This window comes from Batrachochytrium dendrobatidis (genome assembly GCF_000203795.2).
Source record: "Batrachochytrium dendrobatidis JAM81 unplaced genomic scaffold BATDEscaffold_2, whole genome shotgun sequence".
Classification (NCBI taxonomy): Eukaryota; Fungi; Chytridiomycota; class Chytridiomycetes; order Rhizophydiales; genus Batrachochytrium; species Batrachochytrium dendrobatidis.
In genome coordinates this window covers 1,378,309-1,393,625 of record NW_006281100.1, presented here as the reverse complement: position 1 = coordinate 1,393,625, position 15,317 = coordinate 1,378,309, and the positions used below count along the sequence as shown (strand labels likewise).

General features: G+C 40.3%; 7 protein-coding genes across 7 annotated transcripts; 4 read left to right on the top strand and 3 right to left on the bottom strand.

Annotated features, from left to right (window-relative positions):
* Positions 1–370: 370 nt before the first annotated feature.
* BATDEDRAFT_86402 (uncharacterized protein) lies at positions 371–1,616 on the top strand (the record flags this gene model as incomplete). The annotated part of the gene is made up of 4 exons (XM_006677014.1): positions 371–643; positions 753–927; positions 1,000–1,307; positions 1,404–1,616. The coding sequence occupies 4 exons, from the start codon at positions 371–373 to the stop codon at positions 1,614–1,616; spliced, it is 969 nt and encodes a 322-aa protein (XP_006677077.1).
* A 1,438-nt stretch (positions 1,617–3,054) lies between these two features.
* Positions 3,055–6,484, top strand: BATDEDRAFT_86403 (uncharacterized protein; the record flags this gene model as incomplete). Its single annotated transcript, XM_006677013.1, has 2 exons — positions 3,055–3,179; positions 3,451–6,484. The coding sequence occupies 2 exons, from the start codon at positions 3,055–3,057 to the stop codon at positions 6,482–6,484; spliced, it is 3,159 nt and encodes a 1,052-aa protein (XP_006677076.1).
* A 296-nt stretch (positions 6,485–6,780) lies between these two features.
* On the top strand, positions 6,781–8,482 carry BATDEDRAFT_9363 (uncharacterized protein; the record flags this gene model as incomplete). Its single annotated transcript, XM_006676438.1, has 2 exons — positions 6,781–7,310; positions 7,390–8,482. Coding segments are annotated over 2 exons (1,623 nt in total), but the record flags the coding sequence as incomplete, so codon positions are not given.
* A 1,303-nt stretch (positions 8,483–9,785) lies between these two features.
* BATDEDRAFT_18873 (uncharacterized protein) lies at positions 9,786–11,017 on the bottom strand. The gene has a single exon (XM_006676512.1). The coding sequence runs from the start codon at positions 10,978–10,980 to the stop codon at positions 10,009–10,011; it is 972 nt and encodes a 323-aa protein (XP_006676575.1). The 5' UTR covers positions 10,981–11,017; the 3' UTR covers positions 9,786–10,008.
* Positions 11,018–11,496: 479 nt separating this feature from the next.
* On the bottom strand, positions 11,497–12,201 carry BATDEDRAFT_23064 (uncharacterized protein; the record flags this gene model as incomplete). The annotated part of the gene is made up of 1 exon (XM_006676632.1): positions 11,497–12,201. One exon carries the CDS (start codon positions 12,199–12,201, stop codon positions 11,497–11,499), a length of 705 nt encoding a protein of 234 aa, XP_006676695.1.
* A 62-nt stretch (positions 12,202–12,263) lies between these two features.
* Positions 12,264–13,977, bottom strand: BATDEDRAFT_34481 (uncharacterized protein; the record flags this gene model as incomplete). The annotated part of the gene is made up of 6 exons (XM_006676754.1): positions 12,264–12,933; positions 13,018–13,130; positions 13,223–13,253; positions 13,329–13,377; positions 13,611–13,652; positions 13,868–13,977. 6 exons carry the CDS (start codon positions 13,975–13,977, stop codon positions 12,502–12,504), a joined length of 777 nt encoding a protein of 258 aa, XP_006676817.1. The 3' UTR covers positions 12,264–12,501.
* Positions 13,978–14,578: 601 nt separating this feature from the next.
* Positions 14,579–15,268, top strand: BATDEDRAFT_23062 (uncharacterized protein; the record flags this gene model as incomplete). Its single annotated transcript, XM_006676631.1, has 1 exon — positions 14,579–15,268. The coding sequence occupies one exon, from the start codon at positions 14,579–14,581 to the stop codon at positions 15,266–15,268; it is 690 nt and encodes a 229-aa protein (XP_006676694.1).
* Between the last annotated feature and the right edge of the window lie 49 nt (positions 15,269–15,317).

The following is a 15,317-nucleotide window of genomic DNA, read 5'->3' as shown; positions in this document are numbered from 1 at the left end:
TGGTTGCATTCCCAAGATTAGTTTCTTGAACTCTAGCGCGAATATGATATTTTAGAATACAACAAATGAGTTTGCAAGACTTGGATTGGATTGGAAACAGCAGAACAGTCAAACTCAATATCCAGTTTCAAACTTGGTGATCATACAATGCATGACTGCCAAAAGATGACAATCTCGGATCAAAATTATAGTTTCATTTTGTGTTTTGAAGAATTGAAAATGTCTATTCAAGTCAGTCTTTAACAGTGTTTAATCATTATTTATTACAAAGCGAAATAAAGACTGCAGGATAAAGTAATCCATTGCGTAAATACGACTGTAAACTATTATTTACCAGGTTTATTCCACGTTGCACTCCAGTATAGCTGCAATGTATGGTCCTCAGATGCCTCCTGGGTTTAAGAAGCCCTCATCACTATCCAGCAAGAGCCAATCGGACTCTGAATCTGATAATGATGCATTTGGACCTGTGCTCCCACCCGAGTTCAAATCATCCAGAGCCCAACCACAAACTAGTCCAGCACTACCTTCAAAGAGAGTAATGGGACCAACAATGCCACCACCAGGAGCGACTTTGTCCGTCTATAAAAGGGATGATAGCGATGATGATGTTGGACCTCGGCCACTTGACCTGTCTGACAAAGTACAGTTGCCTATTCTTTGCTGACAACAACCTGCTATGCAAGTATTGTGGTTACTGATATAAATCAATTGTCTTGTTTATTCACTATACCACAATTCAAATGAGCTAGGACTTGGAAGAGCATGAACGAACCGAGCGATTGAAAGAAATCGAGGCAAGACTTGGACATGGTTCAGCAACCACATCTAATCAAGACGATCCAGCGGATATGCCGACTTGCAAAAGTAGCAGTGTTAAGCGAGAAGATTGGATGACGCTTCCACCTGAAGCGATGCGTTTAAAAGGTAAGGTGATTGGCAAAGCTAAAAGGCAGACTGTACCTTGTATTTAGTGACTGAATACTGAGCTGTTATTAGGAGGACCGCAAATGACTTCGCGGCAGTTCAGCTCAACTGTAAAAGAGAAAACAGTGGATCAGACTCTGTGGATCGAATCTCCCAAAGACAGAGAAAAACGAATCATTAGTGGAAAGGTAGTAACAGATGAATATCAAATATATTTGTGCTCAAACCTTTTACTAACGCTGTATTCACGTAAAATGGCACTTTCTGCATTGATTCTTGATCATAAGGACAAGAAACGCAAGCAGGATGATCAGGATGACAAGCCCCATATCATGTCTCGAGAAGAAAAAGAAACTGCCGATTTCATTACTCAACACAACGTAAGCTACTCAACCCATATTGATTTGATAGCTTTGTTTTAGATCTGATAATCCATTATTAATGCCAACTTTTAAATTATACACGTGGAAATTCAGGCAATGCATCGCCCCAAAACACTAATGCAAGATTTCACAATAGATTATGTCAAGTCAGGCAAATTTGAAGAGGATGATGCTTCCAAACGGTCTTTTGACCGTGATAAGGATATTGCATCGCGCAGAATAGATGCCAAGGGTCGTAAAAGGCTACTCGATGATGCTCAAAAACTAGACTCAAAGTTTGCATCTGGCAAAAAAACGTATCTATGATTGCTATTTACAGCCGTATCCACGTAAAATGAAACACTAAATAAGTCGGAATACATGATAAACAGTCATGTTTAATTGGTGGTAATCTTAGTGGGCAATATTGTTTTATGAACTCATTAGTTTACTGATCTCCGTGCTCATTCTTGTACAAAAATACAGAGCAAATGCTCACATCTCTGTTCCAATACATTCCACACCCTTGACATCTTTTCAATCTCCAACTTTCCTTTCCTCCAAAACAAATACTGGGTGACCAGCATGTATGGTTGCATTCCTGAGATATATTGGACTAGATCGCGAACCTATCTGATATTATAATACAACAGAGTTTTAATAGAAAAAGTAATTCATATCCAATAATAACGAATATGTAATGATTGTTTATTCCAGAGTAAAATAGAGTCATTACAGGATTAATACAAAAGTGTTCATTTTACGTGAATATGGCGGTAAATAAAGCCTAAAAGCTTTTAAATACATAAATGGCGATCATGCTTCTAGATTTAACCCCCTGTCACTTAAAGTGCATGCAGACCTTATTGAAGGCTTGAGAATCATGCAAGTTCGTTTTTCCAGACCTGCAGATCATTGACAAGAACTTGTGGCACTAATAGGGAATACAAATTTATATCGCTTTTTGAGAAAGCTAGCAGCATTGTTTGTGCCACTCGAGTTAAATACAAAGAACTGTTTATTCAAACGATAGTCTTTGAGCCAGACATTTGAGGCTCAGTATAGATTGGTATTAGAGTGGATATTATGTTTCGTAAATATGTGGCTATGAAACCAACATGTTTGACATTTCATCCTCATCAGTGGCTGGACAATAAAGGACTTGAATTCAGCCAATCAAATAGTACCGGTAACTACAACGCGGGTGGTCCAAGCAACTGTATCAAAATGTCCCAATATATCACGTGATTCCATATCAACTGAAATCATGGTGCGACTGAAGAAGCGGTCAAAGCCATAATGAATCTAAAAGCTCAATTGGACTTTTGGCTTTTGTTAAAGTATATATAGGCATTCAAATCGCTTTTTGAATATACGATTGATTTTTGAATATTTATAATATATGCTTCTAAAGGATGAGCCATGTGTGTTCGACACACCTTTTCAAAATAGCGCATCAGCCCATCTACATCAAACACATGTCGACGTTTTGCCGGTTTCCAACACTAGCGAGTCACATCATACCACTGCATTGACAGTAGACAACGATCTGACTTCAGATCGACGTACCAATACTGCAGTCTGTTTGAGTGATGGAAATATCCAGTCTTCGTTGCAAACAGTTGATGACATATGCACACTACTCTATCATCGTTGGATAAATCAAAGTCAATATTGCACCAGTATAGGCTCCTCTGCATGGGTATTTGTTCAACCTTCAAAAAGTTGCTTTGATTTAATTTACACATCAGCAATATCAAAGGACATGGCAGTTGCTACCAAGAGCCATCCTGCATTACAGCAAAATCATCAGCCTCATATGTTTGATTGTGCTTCCTCAGCTTACTTGCATATGCAGGCAGAAGCTACTGATCAGACAATCATCCTTTAGTAAGTTTTGCATATTTGAACTGCCAGCAATCTCTTTCAATGCATGTGATTTACTTTTGAAAGATTTCGTGGGTCATTGCTTGACGATCTACTCATTTGATCTCCAGTGATATTCGTTTCATTATTTGCTTTTGTAGTTGCTGGCCATCTACAATATACTCAGCAATTGATCATGTATGAATCATCAGCCCACTAACACCTTTCAATTGTCTTTTACCCGCTTTTATGTGCGCGACGCGTCGTTTGGGTTTCTTGTGCTTTGATAAAATAGTGGCACTAGTCAAGGATCGCCAGCCCTATCGATACTAGAAGCCACCTGTCGCCACCTGGCAGATCTTGGCCGTAGTGACGATATTGGTAACAATAGCGGCCAAAAGCGCAAAGACATTGCATTGCAAATACATCGATCCCATGCTATTCTTCAAGCATTCACTGGCATAACAGACGTGCATGGCCACGGGTTTGAAACCCACGCCCTTGATTCAATTTCGACTACACCACCCACATCATCACCTACAGGATGCATCCAATATAATGAACTTCAGTTTGATACCAACCATCAAGTTGTTGGAATCAAATTCATTCCCTATCTACTGCAGTCGGCGCATATCTGGTCCACACCTGGCTGCAACTTCACTATACTGTACAGTTTGATCGAGGGAGCAATGCACGAAGAAAGAATACACTGGGGCATAGATAAGCCAAAAAATCAACACGACAGTACTTCACGGCATCAACCCACCGTTGTACGCAATTTCAAGTATACTGCTGGGTCAGCAAATATGGGCCCAGCCAAACTCGACCAGCTTGAAGAAAAGTTTACTCAACTTCGGACACATCTCAAACATGTTGGTATTTCCTCTCGAATTCAGCGTGATATATTTTCAATTCTGGCTGCCATTCTTCATTTGGGAAACCTTGTATTCCAAAAAAACACTGTGGGGGATCGTGAGGCGACTGCAGTCACAAACCCTACAGATCTAGCGATTGTTGCAAAATTACTGGCTGTGGATACTGTGTCACTTGAAAATGCATTGACATTACAAACTCGATTGTTTAATGGTGAATCCATTCAAGTCCATTTGAATCTGGATGTAGCAGGTAAACAACGTGATGCCTTGTCCGAGGCGCTTTACTCCGTACTGTTCAGCTGGATCGTGGAGCATCTAAACTCTCAGCTATGTAAACAAGAGCAAGAATGGGAAAACTATATTGCTGTTTTGGATGTACCTGGATTCGATTTCAAAGCACACCAAATGAGCAATAATCAGGCTGTTGGAACAAGAAGCTACTACCAATTCATGAACAACTTCTCCAACGAGCTTGTGCGCGAGCGCCTTTGGAAACCAAATTACAAGCATGCCGAGCTCGAGTATATCAATATAAACAGGACAAGAAACTCTTTGTATGAACGTAGTGATTCAAGCCTTTTAGATATTCTCATGAGTGAACCATTTGGTATCATACCACTTTTAAACACCGAAACAACTTGTGGAAGCGAGTCAACCAATGACAGTGCATTTTTGGCTAATTGTGCACATCGTTATAATGGTATTTCGCAGTTTCAGATTCCATCTACGCCAAATGCAAGCTTTAAAATTAGACACTGTGACGGCATTTCAGAATACACTTCCTGTGACTATATGGTTCAAGGATGGACATTATTAAACACAGACCCGGTTCAGTCTAGATTTGTTTCGCTGTTTAGAGGATCGCTGGATCACTCGGGAACTAAAAACGAGTTTATTCGACTACTGTTTGATCAGCATGTTTTGCTACGACAATCCAACGAAAATACCTCAACAGTACAAACTCCTCGTGGTCTGACACGAGGTCCATCCATGCGACGACAAGCCATTACACAACCCAAAATGCCACGATTGCATCACAATGAGCCAAAAGTAGCCGACTTGGAGTCCACCGTTGCTCATCAGTTTATAAACGAATACGCTGCACTTTTGGATGTAATTTCCACTACAAAGCAATGGAGTATATTTACCATTACTCCATATACATACCAGTCGAGATCAGACGACTGGAATGAACACTACATCAAGAAACAGCTGCAACTGACTCCCATTCTTGAACTCTCCCAATCAACTGTATCTTTATATTCGTCAATGCTAACATACTCGGCTTTTGTAAAGCGATATGCGACTGTGCTCACTAAACATGATATATCCACACAAAAACAGAGCTATCGTGACGCATGCACCAAACTAATAGAGTTGATGAAATGGCAGCAGATTGATGCTGTCTGCGTTAGGTCTGGGATATATCTCTCTGAAAAGTCTTGGCGACATTTAGAACAAGATTTGCTGGAACTAGCAAAACCTGGCGCTAATCAGGTGGATATAATTGAATGGGTTTCTGGTACGGAAAATTGTTTTTTGGATCCACATACAAGAGCATCGATTGCCGAATGGATTTCAACCGATGCAGTTTTAGAACAGATACCACATGAAAGATCAGATACATTCAAAAGCAATCAGACTAGGGATGACAAGGATACATTCGAGGAAAGTGTATCTGGATCGTTTGTTGGCAAGGATTCAGCCGAAACTGAGCGTGGAATGATCACACGTGGGCGTGTGCACTCCACTTCCACACTTTTGAATCACATTATTCCATCCAAATGGCAGCATGACTCAATGCTAAAGCAGTCGGACACGAAACAACGTGAAAGGCGCAAAAATAACCGTCTCGGTAAATTTAATCGCCTGTCACTAAGAAATCCACTTTGTTCTGAGGATACACCCATTTCCAAAACTCGACGTAACTGGCTATGTTGTACTTGGTCACTGACATGGTGGGTTCCTTCCTGTATATTATCATGCTGCTGCGGTATGCGATTTCGTAATCAGAAAGTTGCATGGAGAGAAAAAGTTGCCATGTTTATTCTTATAGCAGCCATGAATGCAATGATTTTGCTTTTCATTATTGGTATTGGTCCTGTTTTGTGTCCACGTCGCAACGAGCTTTCACCTGGTGAAATTTCTGCTTTAACTGAGCTAGATCCCAATTCTGCCACTGTCTATATGTACGGCAACTATTATAATGTATATGCTATAGCCAATGATCATTTGATGAAAGGCCGACCTTTGTCACAAAGCAACTATTGGAAGATGAACGTGATGGGTCAAGATGTAAGTGCCAGTTTTCAAAGGACAGTGTGTGGTCGTCTTACTGCCCAGCATTCCCCAAACCATCCAGTCAGTTTCAACTTTTTCCCGGCGGCTCTTTTGGTCTCAAAAACCCATTATGGTATATTCACAATCGCCCCAATGCCACGCGCGATGTGCTAACAAACATGGATATGAAGTCAGCAATCAAAGGAACTGTTGTATGGGATACGAAAACTATTCAAGATACACTTTTACCCAATCCGGTTTTCAACCATGTCATCATTGCTTACGATCGAGTGTATGATGTCACACCGTTTTTCACTGCCGAATACCTTGCAACCAAAAAGAATTTTTTGGGATCAGAAGCAGCAGATATTTTTTCATCAGTGGAAGCAAATGGCAAGACCGATCTTACATATCGATTTGAAGCCATCCGATCCGCCAACGAAACGCATTGGAATAACCTTATGGGATGCATGGATGGGTTGTTTTATGTGGGCAAGGTTGACCATCGCAACAGCCTTCGATGCAAAGTATCAACCTATGTTCTTTTAGCTGCATCTTGTGCAATCGTTTCAATACTTTTTGTAAAATTCCTTGCCTCGATTCAACTATCGCCTAAGCCCATTCCAGACAACATGGACAAGTTTGTAATATGTCAAGTTCCCTGCTATACTGAAGACGAGATCTCGTTGCGTAGAACGTTTGATTCTTTGACCGTTTTGGATTATCCAGACTATCAAAAGCTTTTGTTTGTCATTGCTGACGGAATGATTATTGGATCCGGCAACGATCGGCCTACACCAAGAATAGTACTCGATATTCTTGGTGTTAATGCCGATGAACAGGCGGAATCAGTCATGTATCAGTCGCTGGGAGTAGATGGAAAGCAGATCAATCAAGCGCAAGTTTACTCGGGTATCTATGAAACACAAGATCGTCGAATTCCGTTTATTGTAGTGGTTAAAGTTGGAATCGCCACTGAGCACCAAAAACCAGGAAATCGGTAAAGATGGAATATGCTTATAATTCTGGTATACTATGATATAAATGCTAATTTTTTAAATGATTGTAAATGCTATTAGTGGAAAACGGGATTCACAGCTTATTTTAATGCAGTTTTTGTCAAGAATGCATTACAAATCACCAATGAACCCACTTGAGCTTGAAATCAACCACCACATGAAAAATATCATTGGTGTTGATGCGCATCTCTATGAGTTTATTTTGATGGTGGATGCAGACACAAACGTCACTCCCTCTGCCTTAACTCAGCTGGTAGCTGCCATGAAATCTGACGGCAGAATTATAGGCATTTGTGGCGAAACTCAGGTTTCTAATGAACGAGACTCGTGGGTAACCATGATCCAAGTTTACGAATACTTTATTTCTCATCATCTATCAAAAGCTTTCGAGTCTCTTTTTGGTTCCGTCACATGTCTTCCAGGCTGTTTTTCCTTGTATCGTATCCGCTCCTCAGCATCCAACAAGCCCTATCTCATTCACAACCATGTATTAAAAGACTATTGTGTCAACAAAGTCGATACCCTACACCTGAGAAACCTGCTTCATTTAGGCGAAGACCGGTATTTGACAACGCTGATGATGAAGCATTTTCCGAGTATGAAGACAAAGTTTACTCCTTATGCTGTAAGCAAAACCATTGCGCCGGAAACTTGGAAAGTTTTTCAATCGCAGCGACGAAGATGGATCAACTCTACAGTGCATAATTTGATAGAATTGCTATCTCTTCCAAATATGTGCGGCACATGCTGTTTTTCAATGCGCTTTGTAGTGTTTATCGATTTGCTAGCTACAATGATCCAGCCGGCAATGCTTATATATCTCATCTACCTCGTTGTGATGAGTACTTTGGACAAAAGCACGGTATTTCCACTGGTTTCAATTGCATTGATTGCCATTGTATATGGCTTTCAGGTGATTCTGTTTCTGCTAAAGCGCGAAGTGCAGAATCTGGGTTGGATGATAGCGTATTTGCTTGCTGTACCGTTGTTTACATTCTACTTGCCCATCTACTCGTTTTGGTCCATGGATAACTTCTCGTGGGGTAATACCAGAGTAGCAATTGAGGAAGATAAACAAATGATCGAGAAAAAACTGGACGAAAATGAGCCTGATCCTGCATTGATTCCCTTGGAAACATGGCAATCGTATTCTCAAAAAGATCGTAGTCGCCGTAACAATGCTGCCAATTCCCAGGAAAACAAGGTGGTATTAGATACACAATCAACAGATTTGTGCCAGAATACTAATGAGGAAGTACCTACGCAAATGCATGTTCTACCAGCATTCTTTCCCACGATTACACAACCACCACCAACTCCACCAAAAGTGTACTCCACTCCAACACACTCTTCATTCTATAATAAGGACTTTGCACTGCCCACGGTAAATGAAACCTCGCTGATGTCATTGATCCCCGCCTCATGGAATACATCATCTCAGGATGAAGCATCGACGGGATTTAATCCGCCTTCAACTGCTATGAATACGACAGTCAATTCAACTTACCCGCCTCACAAACTTGGTCAGATAGCACATTCTCATCAATCTAGCACGACATTCAGATTAACACCTTTGCCGCAACTCTCGTATGTATCTACATCCACATCACATCGACATTCAACCAGTTTACATTCTCTTTCAACTACACAGAAATCTCAAATGGAATCTATCATTTATGAATTTTTAAGCTTGGCAAACTTGACGAGTGTTAGTAAAGAGCAAATCCAGCAACATTTAGAAACAACCTTGGGGCATACGCTTGATGATAAAGAAAAGCAACACATGCTGACTGTTATTCAATCAATTATGGATAAAAGCTGATTGGCATGTATAGATAATGCTGCACAGTATAACATGTGTTGTATACTTGTAAAAACCTGAATTTAGGAAATAAATAAACTAGTGAATAGAGCAGCACTGGTTATAATATGTGCTTCTGATGTAGTTTTAGTACCATATTTAGGTAAAATGAAACACTAAATAAGATCATCAGTCAATTTGAAATGATGATTCAAACCAAATTACTGGCAGCATTGTGCTCCGAGTTTTTTAAAACTGACTAATATTTCTCCTGATAATTGGCATGGAAACAACATTTCAGTTCAAAACTATAGTCTAATAGTGTGTGTTTCATATGACGATCAATGTGTTGAGAGATTGATCAAGACAGCAGTGAATGCTGTAATATTAAGACATGCAACATTCCCAAACGGTCACTTTATTCTAGACAACATTCCATTCCACAAAATAACTCTAATTAGACATGGTTTACCAACTATTCAATAAACAGCGCGAGGTTTGGAACTACACTATACAGCATCATACTGTCCATTCTTGAACCCTGCTGACAATTACTTTGGTGTTTGGAATGACTGTGTGTGCTGAGCCATTCCAGACACCAAACAACTTGTAGCTTGAATAAAACAAATAATCCATTTCCAACAACAACAACAATGAATATGTAACGATTGTTTATTCCAAGACAATCATTACAAGATAGTGATCTGTTTACGTGAATACAGCCATAAAATATAAAATTAGAAGTATTCATCGAGAACTATTTAAATAATGTGAGGATAATGATAGCTGCTAAAAGCATCAAACGCTTTTATAGCCACTGTACATAAATGGGTAATCAACGTCATGCTTTAGCTTTCTGGCCAGTTCTCATTCTGCAGTCAAGGAATTTTTATAGGAATGATATACAATGCATCATCCAAATAAAAATCCCACAAGTACGGAATGACTGGAATGGTGGCAGCATGCCACAACGAATGCGCATCAAACAAGCCAAAAAGTGGAGGGAAATCCATGAGCTCAAGGAGCATGGCCATGGATACAGCTAGTCCAACTACAATAATCTTCCAAGCATAGCTAGAACGAGATCTCCAGTTGGCCAAAGCCCAAGTCCACCACAACATAGTATGACTAACACCGACGATCACACTGGCAAACATGTTGTAGCCATAATCAAAATTAAAAAGAGTGAGATAAAAGATATGGAAGATGAAGAAGCAGTAGCAGACGATCATGAGTATAATGCGAATAAAACCACGGGTGGAGCGGAGCCCAAATATCCGCACGACAGCAAGATGCAATGAAAACAGAATAGATGCCATGGCACTAAAGTAATCCATGCGTTCCGTAAAGGGGAAATCTCGAGTATGAAAGATCACTGACCAGACCCAACTGTTGACTGCCAAAAACCCATTGATCCTCATGAGAGTGATATAAGGATAATGGGAGTGTTTGGTACCTCGAGTGAATTTCTGCCAGCCTTTATAGTGTTGTAATCCATTCAATATAGAAAAGACGACAGATGCAGGCTCCTGCATGCCCAGGATACGCACAAACGGCCACTTGCCATAATACTGCTCGATGGGCTCGTTGTTTTGTTGGTTTATCTGTGTTTGTAGGTGCATGCAGTGATATCTGCAATCTTGTGGACAGTCCCACTGCATAAGCCTTAGTATCAGAGATAGGTGCTTAGTGGATGGGGTGGATTTACAGTCTCTGTTGATGCACTTTGCTGCACATAGTTGGAATCGGTCGTCCTGGTCTCCATAGGAAGCAAGTAATTCAGGTATTAAAAATGATAGCACCAAGACGCAGGTAATCAGCAAGAATGAGCTGGAATTAGAAAGACCCATGAGAACAGCAGCAGTCCTGTGGTAATGCCAACTGCCTAGTAATCGTTGTTTTGTATTTTCTAGTTTAGACCAAATTCACGTCAATACTTGCCAACAATTTGGCTTCAGCAATACATAATAAATTGTCATAATCTACGAATGGTTGGGTTAATTTGAAATACCTTATAGCCATATTCATGCAAAATGAAAACTAAACAGGGGTTGGTGTATAGTAAACAGTCGTCTTGATGAAGTGACAACTCCATTTACTCGACAGTATTGTTTCGACTTTTTGGCAAAACAACAAATGGACTGTAAACCTTCAACACTCAGCAATGTCGTAAAATATAAAGCACCATTCATTTTAAACCCAGCAGAAGATTGAGTAGAATAAAAGCCAATTTGTCAAAGGAATATCAATCAGCTCTGAACAAATGCAACGAATATTTAATCACTATTTATTCCAGACACAATCATTACAAGATGGTGCTTCATTTCACATGAATATGGCTGTAATCTAAAGCATAATGATTCAAATTACAGTCCAAGCTGTATAGAGTATTCTGCAAGTGTAGAAATTCGATCCAATCCAGGTCGTGATGCTGCATGCTTCTTGCTAGTAGACTGTGTTTTTGAAGGAGATGGGAAAATAAATCCTTCTTGTATTCTCCAGCCCAACGATGCCACTACAGATTCAACTTGATCTGCAGTAACGCCCATCAAAGTAGAAAAGTGGGGTATGCTTATGCTTGAATAAGCTAATGCAATCAGTCCCAACGATCTGGTTCTCACAGTATCTTTGACCAACGCTAGCAACCTATACATCCAATCATCTTGTGTAGCATGCTCTTGGCTATTCCCTGTGGATCCATCACTGTTTCTATCCATATCAGTTCCAGTCGTAGTAGCAGTGGTGGATATAATATCCAAGTTGTCCAGGGCAATTAAAACAGCCTCCAAATCCTTCTTCCAAAGGTGGACACTGACCAAGGCTAGAGCCATAAACTCTTTTGACCGGTGAGGATTGGTAGTGCGCTGAACAAGGTATCTGGCTGCACCCAAATCGTTGAGGATAATGTAAGAAGCAAGCAGACAAGTGGGAATACGCAAGTCAGGAACAGACTGAGCTCCCGTAACAAGGAAAAGGTCCTGCTCCTGTTCAAGGATTTCACAAACAGAGGCTAGTTGAGAATAATCCTTGGTAGCAACCAAGTGTGGAATAGATGCAGTATTGACACTCATGTGGTAGCAAACAATAAAATAACCAACAGTAGATTGAATAGTTGTGCTGACAGGTTGGTTTTCTCAATTTGTAAATCAAAAGTGGTTTTATTTGGCAGTAGTCGTGCAATGGTCATTCAGAAAACAGTAAACTTTGGCATGAAGTTAATGATACTGGGTAGCAAAAGCGGGATGAACTGGTGATAGCAATAGACTCGATCGAAATGTCGAGTTTAAACTTTTTGGAGCAGCTTCATCCTTCTATTTCCAAAGTTAAACTAGTCCATATCTTAGTCATGCATATACAGCCAGTCTGGAATGCTATTGTGTTCGACTAAAGATCTTGACTGTGATCAGATATAATGCCAGGCATAAAATCACTGCTCCTATTGTGTGTGATCGAAACGACCATGGAGTCGATGGTTTTTTGCTAGGCGCTGCCACCAATCTTGCAGGCTCCGTCTCACTCCCTCTTGCTGATCCTACTACAGCACCAGTAGAGTTGTGTCGTTGACTCAGCTGGCATGATGAGGAACTCATTCGTGCAGATGATAAGGACTTGGTAGACTTGGACGAGTCGAGATTTTGTCCTGCTGCTTTGGCGTTCATTTCTTCCTCCATTTCTCTGCAGACCTCTGGAAAAACCTCCTTAAATTTGGGACTGCTTAGATTCCATTTTTTGGACTTGCTCGCCAACTGCCGTTTCTCTGCTGATGATGTGGTGATACTTCCTGTGGTTGCATGGTCCTCGAGCTATTGTTTCCAACAATATCCACGAGTTTAATGACATGATGTAGTAAAGCATCTAATGACATACGCATACACGGCATCCCTTACCATAAAGCTTAATAGCCCTGTAAGAATGGTCGACACAGACCATGCTGGATTCCAACTTCCTGGGTGATAATCACTCATTGTCAAACAAAGCCTAAAATCCGTTTGAAATCGACCTAGTTTGATATGAAAAGGTAATTTAGCTTTGATACCGTCCTATAAACAATTCAATCTCTCTATTGGCCATCATGATCAAGTCTAAACTAACCATTCGGTGTCATCATCTTAATACTTGGAGGCTGGTATTCATCACAAGTTAGCTTATCCAAAATAAACCATTCCAATAGTTTTCGCCTAAACTATTATAATCAAACCTTGTATGGATAGTCTGAAGGGAAGTTGAGCTTGCCATGATACTGACCTATTAAATAGTGTCAGGAAATCAGTAACAAGTAGCCTATAATCAAATAAGAATCCAAAACGTACCTCCTGTATGATTAAGAATTGCATCCAGCAGCAAAGCATTCAATCAAGGTGGTAGAGTCAAGAAACGCATACAGGTTGCATATCCAATAAGTACTTGTAAATATTGAGCAGACAAGATAATCCTCTTGAATAAATGCCAATACCAGAGATGCATGGTAAAGCAAGTCCTACCTTCATACAACGAATTAGGAGGTCCAGTCAAAATATAGTGCCTGAATTTAAAGTGTAAAGTAGACGTATAGTTCCAAAGTAATCATGTAAGTTGAAGTATGGATATAAAATATGCAGTTCATGGCACTGTTGATTCTGCAAATAGTACTAGAGACGAGGGGTCGAATTGGTGGATAAAGTCGCCCCTTTATATTACTACTGGCAGTCTGATAGTCCAGCAAACTAAAGGGAATGACATGGGCAATTGACAGCATACCATTCAAGAATATTATTATCCAATGGTTTTGCAACAATAAACGGAGTAGGAGATGCCTGAATCAGCATAAACTCTTTAGTCAGTCTCTTGTAGGCACCTTTAGACGCCATCCTGAATCAAACACTGCGGCAATTGAGTGAAGGTTGTAGGAATGCGACTAGTGAGGATTTGGCAGTTTGAAAGTAGTCACGTGGGCGAAATTAGACTAATAGTTTGGTGATTTGAAGCCAATTGAAATACAACCAGAAATACTGCCATATTCATGTAAAATAAAACATCAAGAGTTTAGTGCATAGTAAAAGCATCATGAATTGATTGGTCAATTCATATCAAATCTATCCATCTTTCTCCTGGTGATTGGCATGTAGAGTTGCATTCCTGGAATTGTTTTTAAACTAGTGCGTATTCGAGTCTTTAAAATACAAAATGAGTTTATTGGCAATAGTCCCAATATCTAGATTGTAATGAATCCTGTAGTTGTACAATGACGATCCAAATAGAATAATTTTAATTCGAAACTATAGTTTATTATATGATGGACAGTATGTTGATTGCAGTCAATCTCCAATAGAAAGCACAACGAATATCTAGCCATTGTTTATTCCCGAGCAAAAAAGGCAGTGAATCAAGTGGTTTGTTTTACATGAATACAACTGCAATAACAGTTGATATTCATATTTGAATATTGTATCAATCTACAGCAGCATCAACATGGATCTGGATTCGGGATCGTTGGCAAGTATGCGTATATCCTATGAACAGGATGTTCTAGTTGAAGATGCAGCACCAAAAGACCCATTTGAGCTATTGAATGCCTGGCTTATCCAAGCAAAAACTCAATTACCTGCTGATGCTGAACCCAATGCAGTCGCTCTGGCTACTGCATCTGCAGAGACTGGTCGTCCTTCGTGTCGTATGGTTCTACTTAAAGGTCTTGACGCTCGAGGTCTGACCATATTTACCAACTATGATTCTCGCAAAGCCCAGGAAATGGAGAAGAATCCATGGGCAGCAATGACTTTTTGGTGGGGTCAGAGATCTGCTCGATTTGAAGGTCGTATTGTCCGCATTGACCCAGCTGAAAGCGATCAGTATTATGCATCCCGTCCATTGGGCAGTCGCATTGGCGCATGGGCTTCACCTCAAAGCACCACGATCCAAGGAAGGTCAGAATTAGAGGCACTACATCAGTCATTTGTTGAACAATTCCAAGATGATGCTGATCCTCCAAGACCTCCTCACTGGGGTGGATATCGACTTGTTCCTGATGTGGTCGAATTCTGGCAGGGACGACGCTCTCGATTGCACGATCGTCTCAAGTACTCTCGAGATATTAACTTGGATCGTATCAATGATCCTGCAGCCCATGGATCTTGGACAATGTGTCGTTTAGCTCCATGACCAAATGCTTAATACAGTCTATTTTCTTGATTGTTTTCTATTTAGATAT